The 19,009-nt window shown below is 35.6% G+C and overlaps 1 protein-coding gene across 3 annotated transcripts in view; it reads right to left on the bottom strand.

The window, feature by feature from the left end:
- UPF2 (UPF2 regulator of nonsense mediated mRNA decay) overlaps nucleotides 1-19,009 on the bottom strand; it is a gene marked incomplete at its 3' end in the record, with an annotated part of 212,002 nt that overhangs the window by 139,914 nt on the left and 53,079 nt on the right. For all 3 annotated transcript variants that reach the window (XM_082647666.1, XM_082647667.1, XM_082647668.1), the window contains exons 10-15: nucleotides 15,799-15,912; nucleotides 13,601-13,717; nucleotides 9,024-9,209; nucleotides 6,703-6,906; nucleotides 5,714-5,989; nucleotides 3,140-3,323 (exon numbers count right to left, since the gene is read on the bottom strand). In XM_082647666.1, coding sequence (XP_082503792.1) covers nucleotides 3,140-3,323; nucleotides 5,714-5,989; nucleotides 6,703-6,906; nucleotides 9,024-9,209; nucleotides 13,601-13,717; nucleotides 15,799-15,912 — 1,081 coding nt within the window. The remainder of the gene's footprint in view (nucleotides 1-3,139; nucleotides 3,324-5,713; nucleotides 5,990-6,702; nucleotides 6,907-9,023; nucleotides 9,210-13,600; nucleotides 13,718-15,798; nucleotides 15,913-19,009) is intronic.

Raw genomic sequence — 19,009 nt, forward strand, 5'->3', positions numbered from 1 at the left:
AAAGAGCAGTCTTTGAATTCTGGCTCGATTGTTAACCTAGTATTTTGATTTGGGCTTTACATAACTCACTTGTCAAATATGAACAACATTACCTTCCACTTTAATTTTGGCAAACTGGAAGTATTCAATAAAAATACCAAGTCTTCCCTGCCCTCCCTCATTTGATTATGTTATGTTCATCTATCTGTTGTGTATCAATTTGCCTGTGTTCTTTATGTAAGTGATAATAACCTGGCACAGAAACTATTTTCACTTCAATCTTAGTTATTTCTTTCATCGCACAAAAGTTTTAAACACCCAAATCTGCCAACATATGTGTGCTTTCTTGCATCATTTTAAAATTTAGGAAAATTACCACCTCTCCAAATATCTGATGATCAGATCTATTTTTAACTTTTAGAAAATAAATATTTAACTCCTCAATCCATCTGGAGTTTGATGACATAAGATGTGGCTTTATATCAATTTTCCCCCTAAATGCTCACCTGTTGTTCTTATCCTATTTTTAAGATTCCTATTTCGTCATACACTAAATTGTTTTGTATTTAATTGGGGCAACTTCTGGGCTTTTATTTTATTCTACTGATTTTATTTTTAATTTATGAAATACACTCTTCTGTTTTATAAGTAATTTATTCATATGACTTTTCTTTTTTCACTTTTATTCTTCCCATTTCTGTTCCTTTTATAATATTATAATATAATCTAGAACTTCCAAACCAGAATTAAATTACATTGCCTATTACCATTTTGGTTTTGTTCTTAAAGTGTGTCTTACTAGAGAATGGACTTGAGGAAATGGGGAGGGGGAAGGGTAAGCTATGACAAAGTGAGAGAGTGGCATGGACATATATACACTACCAAACATAAAATAGATAGCTAGTGGGAAGCAGCCACATAGCACAGGGAGATCAGCTCCATGCTTTGTGACCACCGAGAGGGGTGGGATAGGGAGGGTGGGAGGGAGGGAGATGCAAGAGGGAAGAGATATGGGAACATATGTATATGTATAACTGATTCACTTTGTTATAAAGCAGAAACTAACACACCATTGTAAAGCAATTATACTCCAATGAAGATGTTAAAAAAAAAAAAGGTGTGTCTTAGAGCCAATAATTCTCTCTATCCTGAGAAAACCAAGATACACACAAAAGTAACATAATAATGTTATTTACAGGGGTGCAAGATTAGAAATAATGTGTCAAACAACAGAATTAACATATTCATACAAAGGAAAATAGCCAGTTTTGTAAAAAATTAAATATTTAGAAAAGTATTTCATGTCAGGAAGAAATTTCATAATATATTAGAAAAAAAATTCAGTTATAGAACTGCAAACACGTGAATAAATATTTTTTAAATAGAAGAATATATATCAAAATGTTAACATTTTGATGATTCTCCGTGCATATGAAATATCAGTGATTTCTGTCTTCTTGGCATTTTTCAAAATTTCTGCCATGAACACTTCATTACTTTTAATAATATTAAAATGGTTTTTAAAATATAAGAAAATGCTAACTATTAAGTTAGCATTGGGTAGCTATAAGATTGAAATGATAATGAATTTGCAAGTGCTTGAAAACAAAAAACTACCAAAAGCAAGATGCTATATTATCTTATGGTTTACCAACAAGAAACAGATTTAATATAGATTTATTCATGTATATCTTCTCTATGATATTTAGACTCTAAAACAGAAGGAAAATGGGACGACTTGGGAGCATATTGATTCTAGTTGCCACCATCCTTAGAGTTGCACTGGCAAATGGTGACCTATTTTTTTCCTTTCCGTATTCTAAACAAGGACAGACTCCTCAAAAGAAGCCCGAAGTCCTTTAATTTAACTCTTTGCTCGATAAAGGATAAAGCATACTGCTTTCTTTACTGCTACCAAACTGGGTATCCAACTAGTATTTCCTCATGCCCACTATACAGAGAGAGCCATTCATGAAAGTCTTTGGGAAACAAGGCTAAGACGATTTCAAAGCATATAAAATAAATGAAATAAGTACGTAGATAAATAAACACTCTACTTGAAACGATCATTTTATACAATTAGAAATCTGAAAAGGAAAAGAAAGTAGATAACTTGGGACAAAGTTCAAAGAACAAAAAGAATCACATACGCCTTTATGGGTTGAGAATTAGGAAAAGTGAATAGTTGCATAATCAGTAGCACCTTTCAAATAATGCTCAAATAGATAACAGCAATCGAATTCTCCAAAACAGGATTTACCTTGGAGAGAGAAACCCTATTAATATGCTGGATGTAATATGAAAAAAGAGTCTTAAAGGAAAAGGATCACCAATGCCTTTGCCATGAAAAGTGGTTTTTCAGATATGCAACATAGTAAATGTATACAATTAGTATAACTGGTCAAGGTAAGGGTCTCCTAATAAATAATCTCCTAATAAAATACTAGCTTCATAGGCTGAAACTATATGTCACTTTGAAATGACTACAATACAACATGCTAAGAACTATCAGCAAGCATACCAGACTGGTAAGGCCCCACCCTGTTCCAGTTATTTCCACTGGCAAGGCTGGTCGGCTCCTACAGTCCTTTAGGGGAGCCATTCAAATGCTACCTCTTCTTCCAGAACAATCGCAGAAGAATACTGAGAAAGTAAAGTGACCAATCCCCCTGTAGCACGTTTCTCACATGTTCTCTAGTCTTTAGAAACAGAGACAGCTCCCCCAGTGACTAGGATCTAAAATTTGGTAGTATAGTTTCAAACTTCTAACTGGCACTCCCCTTATATAGTGTCAAGCCTGCACTGTCTTAGGAAATAGTGTTATTGAAAATATATACTGTATATGAGATGCTTTAATCAAAAGTAGGTTTTAAATTAGCAACCAAAAATTCTAAAATTAAGAGAGGCTGACAGGATTATATTTTTTCCATCATTATTATTTGCTTCAAGTTTTACATGACTGTTTTCCTCCAATTTGGGATTATTTAATGAAATCAAGAAATAAGTCAGCCAGGTCTTACCTAACACTATTATATAACACTCAACATCAAAAAACAGAAAGTATACAAAAGTAAACGCTAACTGAAAACATTATAAAGCAAATTCTAGAAACGATCTGCCAAATACCATCTTTATTTTCTCTCTGTAATTAATTGCTTACCTAGTTTTATTAAGAATTCTTGTTCCAAGTCGTGTACCTGCCTGATGGATTCTTCCAGAGAATTACAGAGTTTGATCTTTGGTCTTAGCAGTTCTAGTGTGTCACTGATCATGTAATCTATGTCAATAGGAAATGGATGGTCTTTTGTCCAAACCTCCAAACTTTTCTTCCACCAAACATAACGCTGATAACAAATGAAAAATAAATTTAGCTATAAGAAATTAATAACAAAATATTTAAAATAATCTGTATCGTGACATCACCTAGTTATAACAACTAAAGAGTTGTACAAGACACCTACCATTTTTATTAATGGTCAACAGCAATGATCCTAACACATTTATTTCCCTCCATGTATATAGTTCCTAAGCCATCTGGTGACTTTAATTTAAATATATTTTTTATTGTAACTGTCATAATCTTTTTTTAAAGGCAAGGAAAAATTATAAATAAATAAAACAGCAAATAAATTTTCAGGTACTGAAACCAGGCAGAAACTCCACTCCCAAATCCCAAATAGGGCTTAAATATTTAATTTTACAAAAACAACCAAATTCAAGGCAACGGTTTTGATAAATTATAATTATTTTCTCTATTCTACCTGCTTTGATTTTTTTTTAAAGAGTCAAAGTATTTGAAGATAGGGTTTTTGAATATATAAAAATCAGTAATCAACAAGCATTTATTGAACATCTACTGTGTATATGGCACCATTTAGATATTTTCCCTCGTCTCCTGGCTTGGCTCCTTCATTCTATTTTGTACTTGTAATTCTCAAGTTTAACTAAAAAGCACAACCCATGAATTTACTTGTATATAAACAGGTGTTCCTCTGGGTGTTTAATCTTCCTGTCCAGTTTCTTCTAGGTCTTCGCTACTCAAAGTGTGGGAACTCAGAGCTTATTAGACATACAGAATCTGAGACGTCCCCTACCCTAGGCCAACTGAATCACAGTGTGCATCTTAACAATATAGCCAGGTGATGTGTGTACACACTGAAGTTTAGAAGCACTGCTGCAAGTGAGCCTTTCTATCTGCCTTCCAATATGTAACTGGACACTGTGTTACAGGCAGCACACACTGGCTGCATCTCCCAGGCCTCACTCACTTCTTACTCCCGTGCCCTAAGTATATCCCTGCTACACATTCCTGCTATTAATCAATGTGGAAAATACTTTTGTCTCTTTCTACTCCTGAATATTTCTGAGTGGCTCTTTTCTCTCTGCCAGTGATGTTAGAGTGAGTGCAAATAATAACACTCTTCTGAAAGGGATCCTGCTTTGGACACTGATAGGGATCACTGATATTCTGCAGCAAAACTTTGGTTTTAAATACAGGCAGTCCAACTTAAGGCATTTCTTACATGGAACAGAGAATCTGAGTCAAATCTTCAACACACCTTCCCCATTTTTGGCTCATCAATTCAGAAAACAAGAGAGTAACAAGTTACCCTCTAATGCAAAGATAATGTAATAGGAGAAAGTTACAAACAGCTCTTCCCCAAGAGTAGTTACCCCCACTTAACATCAGCTACTATGTGGATGTATTTTTTGACACCTCAAATTTGTAGTTTTAAATTTATTTTCTTTGTCAATGGGTAAACAAAAACAACATAACAGCTTAGATAGAAAGGAATGATCAAATAGAACTGAATGGTACCATTGGTACTTTATTTCAGTAACGTCTGGAGAATTCGATAGTGAGCTATTCCCCCTAATCAGTACTTATAACATTGTATTTGATGGGAAATAATGATTAGGTTCCAGACAACCAAGCTACAGCTAACTTCTGGAACATGAACTGTATAGAAGCTGCAGAACTGTCTCTGTATTTGTATCTGAATTTAATTTATACTGTACTTGCTCTAAATCACCAGTTTACATAAGTAACTTAAGATATGGAAAGCACAACCCAAGAGTTTAGCAATGAATGAACAAATATTTCTTTCAATGTTAATGATGGGTTTTTTTTTAAATTTAGAAACAAGAATTTTAGATATAAAACCAGAACACAGATGAGTGAGAATATTATCAAATGCATAAATATTACAAGTAATTTGATTCATGAATTACGTACCAAATACAAAATAATCCATACTACACCAAATTTATAAACTTATTAAACTTACTAAACCAAACTTATTAAACTTACTAAACCAAATTTATAAAAGCACCAAAATAATTCCCAAAATTAATGATCAATCATCAATTATAAAACTTAAAATGTAATCAGAATATTTATGATAGAATTCATCATATATATATTTTTAAAATTTTTCTTTCTTTTTTTTGGCCATGCCGTGTGGCATGCAGGATCTTAGTTCCCTGACCAGGGATCGAACCTGTGCCCCCTGCAGGAAGCACAGAGTCTTAACCACTGGACCGCCAGGGAAATCCCCATCATGTTATTTTAAAACGTCTAAAGCTAAGCATACTTGCAAGAAGAATAAATCTCACCTAACTATGAATATACCTTATACATCATATATGAATGCTACAGGGTTTCTTCTCTAATATTTTTATAACACAAGCAATGCATTAAATGATGCCAAACTGCTTATTTCAATTTATGTACCTGAAAATACACAAGGAAGCAATCGAGTTTTCGTTTACTAGAACCTCTGTCAAAGTACTGGCCACAGGTATCCAAAATAGTGCACACTAGTCTAATCCTGAAAAGGTGCTCGGGAGGGTCCAGTGAACTTGGAGAGCCATCAGGGTTAACACCAAATGAAGTAAAAGAATAAAGAGTTCTAAAAATAACAGCGGATTCCACCATTCGGTAATTATAAAGTTCCCCTAAGAACTTGGCACTGCTGATACGTCTCTGATTAAATTTAGGTTGATTAACCTAAAGGGGGAAGAAAAAAAAGCAGATTTCCATTAAAGAATAGCAATGTGTTTGAGAAGAGGTAAAATTCCCCTATGTCACTTGACAACATCACTCACTGAACAGAGAATAAATAATGGGTTCTTTTCTAATCAGTAGTCACTTCTGGGCGTCCTTTATCTCTCTCTAAGAAATGTCTACCTTTAAAATGTTTTAATAAAAAGAACATGTTAAGTATTAAATTTAATATTAAGCTATTGTTAAATGAATTAATAGTTTATGAAACAGTTAAAATGTAATTCTCCCTATCAGCCCTCTGTAACTTATTTTCTCTGAAATCCGTGAATTAAGGAAACAACAAGCATATAGAAAGAGGGAAATTCTTACAGAAATTCTTATCAAATGATTACCAATTCTCCTAATTAATAAATTTATGAATTCCTATAACGTGAATGCCAATAGTAACCAGGAAATAATAAAAATTTACTATACTCTTCTAAAATAAGCTTAACTGGACTTGAAGAAAAGGCAAAAAATACTTCAGCATTAGCCTGAGAGAAGACTAGGAAATCTAACACAACAGGGTTTATTAAGAAATCATTATCTTCAAAAAAGTAATAGTAAATGACACCATATGGGGAAAAGAGGGTTTTCAAATCCTTATTTTTCAATAATAGGACTTAAAGGCTGTCTAAATTGTCCACAGATTCCAATTTGCTGCAGGTCTTTGTTACCTCCATTCCTAATCGAATATCTTCTAAAACTCCATCCACAACATGGATTCCAACATCCTCCTGGTAGAGCACTAGTCCTGCTAAGAGGTTGGCTACACAATGAATGCTGTTATATTTCACATTCCAGATGTTTATCATACAACAAATCACATAGTCTTTCACTTCTTGGTCCTGCCAAGGCAACTTTCGCATCTGTCTCAAAACCTAAATGAAGAGAATTTTGTTTAAATTACTAAGATAAGCACTAAGTAATCCAAAATACCCTATAATACAAATATTTTATTATGATTGTACAGTCACAGAACTTTTGAAACGGAAAATGCTCTAGAGATTCTCTATCAGCCTCTTCAACTTTAGAGATAGGAAAAATAAGATTTTTCTAATTATTGGTAAAATTTATTCACATTTTCCCTTTATCTTTCCATAATGCCCTTAAATTTCCTAGAGTTTCCAGGACTTCAATCAAGCTAACAGTATACACTCATACTCAGGTCACTGAAAGAAATACCCAAGATTTAACAAAAATAATGTTTTCTTTTGTGCATCATTTGATGTAAATAACCTCAGACACTTCTTTTTATAAATGAAAAATTTCCAATAAGGAAATAAACCCAAGGTCAACTGGTTAAAAGATCCCTTAAGATGGAGGACACAGGACTTCCCTGGTGGTCCAGTGGTTAAGACTCTGCCTTCCAGTGCATGGGGTACAGGTTCGATCACTGGACAGGGAGCTAAGATCCCACATGCCTCGAGGCCAAAAAACCAAAACATAAAACAGAAGCAATATTGTAACAAATTCAATAAAGACTTAAAAAAAAAAATGGTCCACATCAAAAAAATCTTAAAAAAAAAAAAAAGATGGAGGACACAACATCAAGACTGACATCACACAGTTTCCTTGCATGTAAAGGGGGGATGATAGGCACTTACTCCATAAGTCTGGTCTAAGGGTTAGACAAGTTAAAGTGCGTGAAGTACGTAGGAACGTGTCTGGCGCATTACAAGCACCCCATAAAAGTTAGCTATTGCTTTCAAAATCTCTACTGGTAATGAGATAATCAGCAGAGCTCTAGTCATCATCAAGTTCTTTCCATTTTTATTCTGAAAGAAAATGGATACTGTAGGCAGAATGTAAAGTAGTCCTTTCATCTCTACTCTATATCCACAGTCCACCTTTCAAGCACTAAATATGTTCTCATATCAGCTTCAATGGAAATGTTAATGTCATCTCAAATGCATAAGCATTCCATACTTTACAAACTTTTAGCCAATTCTAAAACAGCTTTCAAATCCTGTTGTCTTAAACAACTACTGTCTCTGGATCCCTGAAGGTGGCTTCAATTTTCAAAGTTGCGCTCATTCGTCATCACCTTCTACCCTGCCCACCCATGACACATGTATTATTCCATGCCTCTTATCCTCCCCATAGGTTTCCTCTGTCCAGAAGTTAATTTGCTTCAATTTTTTTTCCTGAAAAAAGTTCCATACCATGTTGTTTCAACTTGTAGAGTTGACCAAAAAATGTTTACTCAACATGTCTCACTTAAAAGTGAAGGTTCTAACAAGGTAACTACAATAATTAAGGTAACAGGCCGGTGGTTCTTAACCTTTTCTGGAAATTGACCCCTACTGAGAATCTAAAGAAAGCTATAGACCCTCTTCCGGAAAAATACAGACAGGCCCAGAGATTCAATATCATTAAGTTCCAGAGGATCATGGGCCTCTTAAAGCCTACTTAAGGTTAAGAACCCCTGTACTGAAAGCAAAATATTTAAAGGCAAATTCATTACAGAACATCAGAGACAAAGTAATAGTTTCAAATATACACACAGCATCAACATCAAATTTAGAAGAATTACCATTTTAATTAGAATAAGAAGTTACTATCATAAAAGGAAAATAAAACATATGTCCCATACATTATGTATCATCGTATGAATTCCTTATTATGATGACTTGTATGGAATCAATCATAATGGAACTTGGGATTTAATCCTACCTCTCCTAAACTCCACTGCTGGGACTTTAACAATTCTGCTTCAATTTCTCCATTTACAAAATGTGAATAATGCAAACTACTTACATTTCCTATCTATACTTTGTGGGGCACTGAAGCAATTGATAAACAAGCTGATCTAGGAAAACTGAAATATATGTCCCTGACCTAAAACAATTTGGTGCAGGGCTAGAAGGAAAGTGCACTGCAATCAGTACTATTATCATCAGGACGAAAAAGAATTAATTTGGTTGAATGTTATATAACCTTAGCACTACCACAAATCTCAAGTTGACTACTGTTCTATGATTTCATTAAGATTTACCTTCTCAGTGGTAACCTTGGAGAGATCCTTGTACAAAAGTTTCCGGACATATTCCTGGAGAGGAGGACGTTTCTTTTTCACTGTTTTTTCAGCTGGAGGTGGGTTGCAGTAGTAATATGCATTCTCCACCATTGTGACATATCTTGCATCGAGATGCATCGCTTGTTTCTTTCTCATCATTTGTTCCTAAAATAAAAAGTCTAGTCAAAATACTTTCATTCTAAGGTTTCTTTCTTCCCAACTAAAGTTCTACTCTCAGTGATAAGATTTCAAGATAAAGGGCTAGAAAAGGGAGAAAACAATTACTAGGTATTTCTAAGAGCATGCAAGCATACTAATTGTTATATCACTAATCATGTTTTTAGAACAAATTAGTCCATAACTGCTTGGTCTTATGCCTTGTCCAATAAAATACTCAAGAGAACTCTGCTACAAATATAACTTGACTTATAACTCTGCCAAACTATATGAACTCTACGTAAAACAAGGCTTATATACAAGTGACTGAAATTAAGGACCAACAATATAAATAAAGGGGTGAATGCCTCTGGCTGTTCCACACACAACAGCTGAGAATAACCTTATTCTGAGAGCTTGTGCCATCCAATGTTGTACTAGGTAAATCTGACATGTCTCTACAGACAAGGAAACTAAAAGCCCCCAGTTTCACAACTTGTTCAGAGCCCTCAGCATCAGCTCCAGGAGGTGATTAAAAGCAGTCAATCATCATCTACTTCAGGATCCTCAACCTCAGCACTACGGACGTTTTGGACTAGATAGTCTTTGTCTGGGTGTGTGGGGGGAGGGTGTTCTGTGCAGCAACCTTCACCTCTACCCACCAGATGCCAGTTGAGAACCAAAGACTGATCAGCTGAAGATCTTCAAACAGTACTCCTAGTTCTAAAAACAGCACCACACTAAGTATTAAGATTACTGAATTTATTCAGCCATTTAACATTTTACTTGGCACTTACTATGTGCCAGGCACTACGCTAGGTACTGAAGTCACCAGTGAACAAGACGGACATGGCTCCTACCTTCATGAAGCCTAAGAGTTGGCATAGGAAGACAGAATAAACAAGCCAACAAATAAACTAGCAACCTTTTAAATACTAATTGTGAATAGTGTTATGAAGGAAAATAACAAGGCCCTAAGATGGAGAGTAATGAGAGCCCACTTTAGTCAGGGTGGGCTAGGGATGGCCTCTCTGCAAAAGTGACATTTGAGTTGTGCTCTGAAGGACGACAAAAGGTTGAGAAGAGACACAGAGAGAGCACCTGAGGCAGACGCAACAGCAAGACGAGAGGCAATGAGGAGAGAAGGATCAGTTACAGGAACTACATGAAGGCCAGCGTGGCGCCAGCATGGAATGGCGTGAGATCAGTTCTAAGGAGTGAGGAGAGGCTCGGTGAGACCAGATTCTGCAGACCGACCGTAGTAACAATGCTGGATTTGAAGCCTGTAGAGGGAAAGCACTGAAGAGCTTCAAGCAGGTGTCTGGACTGGGGTGGCAGGTGGTGGCGGGTGGAGGCAAGACTTCAGGCTTTGGAAAGAAGGCTGTGTCTGCAAGCTCAGGGAGGGCAGGGGCTGCAGCATGTTCACTGATGTAAACCCAGCATCTAAAACAGTGCCTGGCCTAGCACATGGGAGGCTTGCAATTAATGTTTACTAATATACAAAGTAATGAATGAATTTTTTAAAACACATTCAAATCTTTCCCATGGTCTGCCTTCCTATACACGTAAAACCATTGTATACTGGGGGAAATTCTGCTCTTTCATAAGTTCAATTACGGGTATACCAAGTTTCACAACTGTTTCTCTTGTCTATTAATCTGCTAAAGTATACACGTTGTAGCCTAGCTCCTCTCCTGACATCTATTTTATAATTTGTAAATGCTTATTAAATGCTGACTCTTCCAGACAGAGAGAACAGTTCCATGTTTAACAGAGCTAGAGATAATGACCTCACCCTGTAAGTTCTTTGAACAAAACATAACGCAACACTTAACTTTTCATTTGTACATACATAACAGTTTTAAATCAAGACTAGTTTCAACCTGTTATGTAGACCACTTTAGAACCTTCTCCCCCAACACACATACCAAACTACTTTCTTTTTTCTTTTTTGATGTGGACCAATTTTAAAGTCTTTACTGAATTTGTTACAATGTTGCTTCTGTTTTATGTTTTGGTTGTTTTTGGCCTCCAGGCATGTGAGATCTTAGCTCCCCCACCAGGGATGGAACCCACACCCCCTGCATAGGAAGGAGAAGTCTCAAGCACTGGACCACCCGGGGAAGTCCCCACACCAAACTACTTTTAACATCAGCCAAGAATAATTTTAAATGCAAACCAGTTAAAAGGTTATGTGTGTTCCCAAACAAATACGGGTACATTTTAGATTATCCCGCAAGCATTTGCGCTTCAAACCAAACCCTCCTCCTCCTCACTCCTCCTCCTCCCTCATCTCTGTGACTGGCACCATCACCCGCTCAGATGCTCATGCTGGAATACGGGGTCTTATCTGAGGGCGCTTTCCCTTCCTCGTCCCTAGTATCTCACCATCACATCTCATCAGTTCTGCTTCCTAAAATTCTTCATACAGCCAATTATTATTCCCCACTCCCCCATCCTTACCATTTCTTCATTGTTTTCCCCGTAGGTTTTGAAAACAGCCGTTTCACTGTTCTGTCTACCTCTGGCCTCAGCCACCTCAGTTATCTCCTCCACACCGACCTTCCTAAAACCATAAATCTGATCATACCTATCCTCCCTGCTTAACATCCTTCAATAGCTACTCTCTACCACAGGGGGAAAACCCTCGTTCCTTAGCACAGTGCTCATACTCGGGGCTGTGCCTATGTCTCCAGTCTTACCTGCAGCCTCTTGACTCAGTGTGTCTCTCTTCTCTGCCTCTGAGACTCAGGTGAGTCTCTAAAATAAACACCATTTTTTCCAGGAAACCTTTCCTGACATACCAAGACTAGATTAAGCGCCTCTTCTATCTATACACATAATACCCTATGCTAACCCACAGTATTATATTGCATCCCCCTCCCTGTGTTCCAACCGTCCATCTGTCTGGGTTATTAGACTACAAATTCCATGAGGGCAGGAACTATCTTTTTCACTTTTATATCCCAAGGGTCTGACAGAAGAGTCAGACTCAATAAACACTGGGAAGCTGTTAGGGAAGATGTCTCCTGACTCATTCAGTCTGGTTTAAGTACTCCCTCCATGAGCCCATAAAATCCTCTGCATACCTCTCTCTGTTAAAGCACTTAAAATGCTACACTGGAATTAGCACTAGATATGGACCACTTTGAGGATGGCAACTATGTTTCATTTCTTTGTACTAACCACCCCCAACCAGCCATAACATCCCTGCAGAACTGAGTTCAGTGCCTAACACATAGGAGGAGCCCCAAAAGCATTATATGATAAACAAGGCTCCTATCCAGAAAGCAAGACAATCAATGATAAAGGCTAGCTGCTTTCGCTACAAGAGGGAGAAAGATCCGCTGAGCGAAGAAAACCAGTCGGGCAGGAAGAACTCTGGTTTCCATCAATGGCATAAGTATCCACACCACCACAACTAGTAAACTTTCCCTAGCAAAAAGTAAACATAGAGGGTTCAATATTACAAATAAAATATAGACATTTTTAAAACCTAAGCTTTCTTGGCATCTCTATTACATTTTCATATGCAGGTCTCATTTAACCTTACCAGCTTGAGCCAAAGAGGAGGAAGATTTTTTTCTGTGTTACAATAAAAATTTGAACTTGGAATGACTATTATATGAATAAGCCTAGAGAGAATGTGGAAATAAACTCCAGGTGATGGCCTTCACATTAGTATTTTTGTTCACTAGAAATAAATTCCCATGTTTTTTTCATTTTAAATATTGCCAGAGAAATATTCAAGCTTACAACTAGATTCTAAAAAAATAACACACCTAGAGAAAAAGACACAATCAACACGTCCCTAAAAGCAACACTGATGTAATGACAGTCTATTCCTGGGGAGTCCTAAACCAGGGCTAACACTGACACCCTCCCCCACCACACTCTCTCCCTTGCAAAGGCTGCAGTCGAATGCATGGGTATTACCAATAAGCATACTAACTTAATTGCTTAATAAACTTGATGGCCATGCTGGCATCCTAATTAACTTAAGAAATATCTTCTCCCCCCATGTTAATTTTTCAAGCTTATGTTTTATGTTTTCCAATTTAAAAAATTTAAGCTTTATAATTTATGTGCTTATGGCACAGTAAAGATGTATCAAGAACATCCACAAAGAGGGCTCTAACACAATAGTATTTAGAGTACCTGCTCCTCTCCATCACTTGTAAAAAGTTATCTGGGGCTGAATTTAATCTCCCTTTACAATAGTGTGAACTCACTGGCAGTCAAATGAGAAAAATTCCTACAGCTCTCCAGGAACGGCTGGAGTTCTAGTTTAGGTAGAAGTGTTTAAATGGCAGAGCAAGATAAAAGGCACTGGTCAAAATTTTTAACTCCTGGAGTAAATCAAGAACCTCAACCTCTTGCTAGGATCCTCAAGCCCTTACCAAAAGTACACTGGTCCTCAGGTGAGATTCTGGAGATCTGAAAAGAAATCTTCCACATGTTTCTAGTAGGGTACATGCCATTTCAATATGGTGATGGGAAAAGTCTGATAGAAGCATCTGTAAAAATAATAATGATGAAAAACCACAAAGATAACAATTCAATCCTATTAGAGAAAGAAAACATTATACACCTAATGTGTGCAACAAGTTTTAAAATGTCACTGTAAAAAGAAGAAAAGCTAAACACAATATTGTAAATCAACTAAAAAAAAATAACCTAGTCTACTTTAGATGCCAAGCTTCATCACTGGGTATCTTTGTGTTAGGCCATAAAATTTTATCTAAAAACTTCAGGATACTTAATGTCATTCCTTTTAGATAGATATATGAAAACTAATCTATCAAAGCCCATTTTATATTTATCAGGAGATGCTATATATTTAAGCAAATGCCACATACATAGCTAATATTTTCTAAATAGCTTTTTGGTTTTGGTTTATATGACATTTACCTTTAAACTTCTTACAACAAAAGCCTTACTGTATGAAATTTACAAACACATTACCACATTTTACTATTTATCCCCCCAATATTTTTCTGTGCATATTTTCTAAGCCAAAAAAGATTTACACATATCATTTAATAATTTGGTTTTTCTGGGCTAACATGAGTATTTTTCCACGTCTTTATTATCCTTCTATGGCATGATTTAAAGGGTGCATAGTACTTATAATATGAACTATACTAAAACTTAACTGATTCTTATTTATGGGACATCCAAATTGTTTACAATTTTTTGCTACTATAAACAATGGTGTGACAAACATTCTTGCAGATAAATTTGCGCACGTTTATGATTATTTCCTTAAAACAAATGTACAGAAATGAACCTGTGTCAAATAAATGTATATTCTTCCTATATACATCAGTAATTAATACAAAGAAATATACTAATATGTCTAAGTTGTTCATGGCATGATTCCTTTCAATGACAGCGTTGAAAAAACTTTCAAACCTCTCTTAAAATGCTGTCCAAAGTTCCCCAAATGTACTTTGTAGTCTCCTGAAATGCTCCAAGTAGGTTTAGGAGACTTAACCCCTTGAATATTTACAATGATTATTAATATTTTAAATACTCTTAAGAAATCATGCAGTAAAGAAACGTGTTTAACTCAGGGTTTTCCAAATGTATTTGAACCCATGAGACCCATTTTGTGTGACATACCTAGTGATATCTCAAAGAAATTAACTTGATTAAAAATTTGTTATTGTTAGTAATGACCAATTCCAAATGTAGAAGAATTATTTCATCTGTGCTGCATCAGCTTTACCACACATAACTAGTTAGTTACTAATGAATTTCTACCTTAATTCTATTGTGGACAAAAAAACATAATCTGAATAATTTCAATTTTTTGAACTTGCTGAGACTTTCTTTTTGGTTGATTTTGGTGAATCATCCATGTGCATTTGAAGAGATTATAAATTCTGATCCTGTTGGGTATAGTGTCAATTAGATTAAGGTTGTTCAATCCTGAATATACTTACTAATGTTGTCTGCCTATGCTTTCAGCTACTAAAAGGTGTTTTCAAGTCTCTCACTGTAATTATGGATTTATTTCTCTTTCCTTGTCGATTTTTTGCTTTATGTATTCTAAAAATACAGTACTGGATGCATACTGATTCAGGAAGGTAACACACTTTCCTATTAAAAGGACCTCATCATCATTATGAACTATGCTTCTTTATTTCTAATAATGCTTCATGCCTTAAAGCCTACTTTGTCTGATAATAATAAAACCAGGTGCTTTTATTTATTTATTTATTTTTAGTGCTTCCATGGTATATTTCCCCCATCTTTTTATTTTAGGCTTCCTGGTGTTAATATTTAAGGGTATCTTCCTTGCAGTCAGCATATAATGTTGTTTTAATCAAGTCTTATATTCTTAAGGCTTTTACTTAATGTACTTTGTCCTTCTACATTTCATGTAATTACTGTTATAGTTCTATTTGTGTCTACCATCTTATTATTTGTTCTCTATTTTGCTCATCTGTTTATTGTTCCTTTTTACTCCTTTTGTCTTCCTATAGATTAATCAAATATTTCTTAATTACATCATTTCCCAGCACTTACAAACTGAAGCATTAAAACTTTAGATGTGTCTATTAAAAAATATTTCCAATGATTCACTACTAACCTTCAAACAATGCAGTGTATCATTTTTTGTGAACATCTTAAACTTAGTGAGTTCTCCAATAAAACGAACAGTTTTGTTCTTTGTTTCAATATTGATCTGGTCCTTTTTTCGTACCTACAAATTAAGAGAAGAGACATTGCTTAAATAATTAACACTTTGAAATCTGTGATAAGAATTGTTATTTTAATAAGACTGAATTCACTCTAGATATTTTAAATAAATTTGGGTATAATTTCTTGCTATATTCAAATTATCTTAAGTTAAAGCAAAATAAGCTCTGTGGAACACCAGTGCCAGGACATGCTTTGCAAAACTGTTTCAAACAATTTGGGGAAACAATGCATTTCACCAGCCTTAAGAGGTTCTCATATAAAGAAACCTGTTTAACTTAATTCAATGTTTCTCAAATTTATTTGGCAACATAAACCCCTCTTTTGAAATGGTAACAACGACTAGTTTGTTAAATTAATATTATAAGGAATACACTTTAGGAAATGCTGCTTTAAAAATAATAAACACCAAGAGCTCACTTAAGCAAAAATATTAAGGCTCAGTTAGTATATTATAATTATGAACTATATACATTTTTTATTGTAAATTCATTAGTACAATGAAATTTCCAATACAATCACTATTTTTTATCAACAGTCACAGTCGCATATCAAAGTTCAAATCCTTTGCAAATATAAGCCCTCTACTTAGGCAACATTTCAAGCAATATTGAACATAACAAAATCCTATTACAACAGTACCATGTGAACAGACACGTCACGATAAATGTAATTGGATTTAACCTCAGAATTACAATTTCACCAGAAAACCAAACCTGTAGTCTAGAAGCCTTTTCTATGAACAACAATAACAATAATATGGTAGTGCTTTGAACTAGTTCAGTGTTCCTTATTTTTTCAGAGTACTATCCTATCTTATTTGTTCCACATAACAACACTCTGAGAAAGGAGCAAAAGCTGTATAATTCTGATTTAATAGTTAAAACAACAACAGTAGAAGAACGCAAAGCTGTCAAATGACCTGACCAAGGGTCAGTACCAAAACCCCAGACTCTAAACTCATACTTGAGAATTCCACTGCTCTATCAGGTGCTGGGATTCAAAGTAAGTCCAAACCTCACCCGCATCTGGACAATTAGTAACAATCTTTTACGTAAGTATTAAACTTCTACATAGACAGCCTACACTTAATGGAATTTATCATCTTCCTTTTTAAGGACCTACTTTCTATAGCAAACAAAGGTAGGTGCTCACTTTTTAGATCTTCAGTAATAATTTTTGAACAAAACCATGTTTACTCACTTAAAAAATCAGAGGAAATTAGAAACTCACTCTAACTATATTTAATCTAAGGCATCAATAAAACTGCAACTAAAAATAAAATCACAAAAACTCAACTTACAGAACTTTAATCACATCATTCAAGCATACAAAATAGCTTTGAGATTAGAGACAAATAGAAAAAAACTAGAACTAGATTCTAGTTTAATTAGTCTATTAAACAAACTAATATTGAATAAATTTGACTATTTATTCTAGCCTTGTAATTTAGCCTTCATAAAGGTGTTTTCACAAATAGGTGTTTGATAAGTACTGCATACTGAAAGCTCCTCTTGGAACGTCCCTGGTGGCGCAGTGGTTAAGAATCCGCCTGCTAGGGCTTCCCTGGTGGCGCAGTGGTTGAGAGCCCGCCTGTCGATGCAGGGGACATGGGTTCGTGCCCCGGTCCGGGAAGATCCCACATGCCACGGAGCGGCTGGGCCCGTGAGCCATGGCCACTGAGCTTGTGCGTCCGGAGACTGTGCTCCGCAACGGGAGAGGCCACAACAGTGAGAGGCCCGTGTACCGCAAAAAAAAAAAAAAAGAATCCGCCTGCCAATGTAGGGGCCACGGGTTCGAGCCCTGGTCAGTGAAGATCCCATATGCTGCGGAACAACTACGACCGTGCGCCACAACTACTGAAGCCCGCACGCCTACAGCCTGTGCTCCACAACAAAAGAAGCCACCGCGATGAGAAGCCCGCGCACCACAATGAAGAGTAGACCCCGCTTGCTGCAACTAGAGAAAGCCTGCGTGCAGCAACGAAGATCCAAGGCAGCCAAAAATAAATAAATAAATTTATATATTTAAAAAAAAGCTCCTCTTATTAATTTATCTTATTTTGTGAACTCTGAGGCAAGTTTAATCTACACTCTAGATTAAGAGGGTAGACTCTGGACCAGATCTGCTAGGTTTAATTCCCAGCTTTATCACTTACTGTTACTTAAACTCTGTGCCTCAATTTCCTCATCTATAAAATGGAACTAATGAAAGTAACCTATATCATACGGTTGTGAGTCTTCATTAAGTGAACTGATACAAAGCACAATCAATAGTAACTGGGACCACGAAGAGTTCACTAAGTATTAGCCATTATTAATATTATCCACATTTGTACATTGTATCGCTAATACATTGACACAAAATCAATATTCACTGAGTGAACAAATTAATGAAAATGCTTAATGTTTATATACATATTGTAGTGACGTGAAAGAGTAAAAGGTCTACAGTCACAACACCTGAGATCCTGTGGTCATTTCATGCCATTTGGGGTGGGGGTAGGGGTATATAATCTTGGACAATTCATATAAAACTCCCTGAACCTACTGGCTCACTTGGTAAAATAAGGATAAAAATAAGGATGATGATGATGGGGCAGTAATGATGATAACTATACTTCACTTGATACTAAGCAATTAATGTCTAGGACAAAAGAGTATACAAACTTTAAAATGATGCTTGAGAAGTGTTTTAAATGATGCTGTAAAATACTTCTGAGTGAGAAATAAAAGTGGGAAATTGTACATAAAATATAAAAGCATCCATAAAAAAACTACAGAAGAAAAAAAGTAAAGAAAATATACTAAAATATTAACAAGGTTTGCTTTAAGTGATGAAATTATGAGGTTCCCCCTCCTTTCTTTCTTCTTTATATATTTTCTAAATCACCCACAATGAGCATGTGTTTCTTTTACAGTTAAAGAAATGTAGAAGTAGAAAAAGGATAAAGAAGCATTTCAAAAATGATATACTGAAGCTGAATCTTTAGAGGGAGTAGGGCTGGGAAATACATATACATGTTTTTAACAGTCTCCCTGGGTGATTCTGGATGCACAAGCTCTTAACAACTGTGCTGTGGAGATCATACAATTTAAGTA

Source organism: Grampus griseus, assembly GCF_964374135.1.
Source record: "Grampus griseus genome assembly, chromosome: 2".
Classification (NCBI taxonomy): Eukaryota; Metazoa; Chordata; class Mammalia; order Artiodactyla; family Delphinidae; genus Grampus; species Grampus griseus.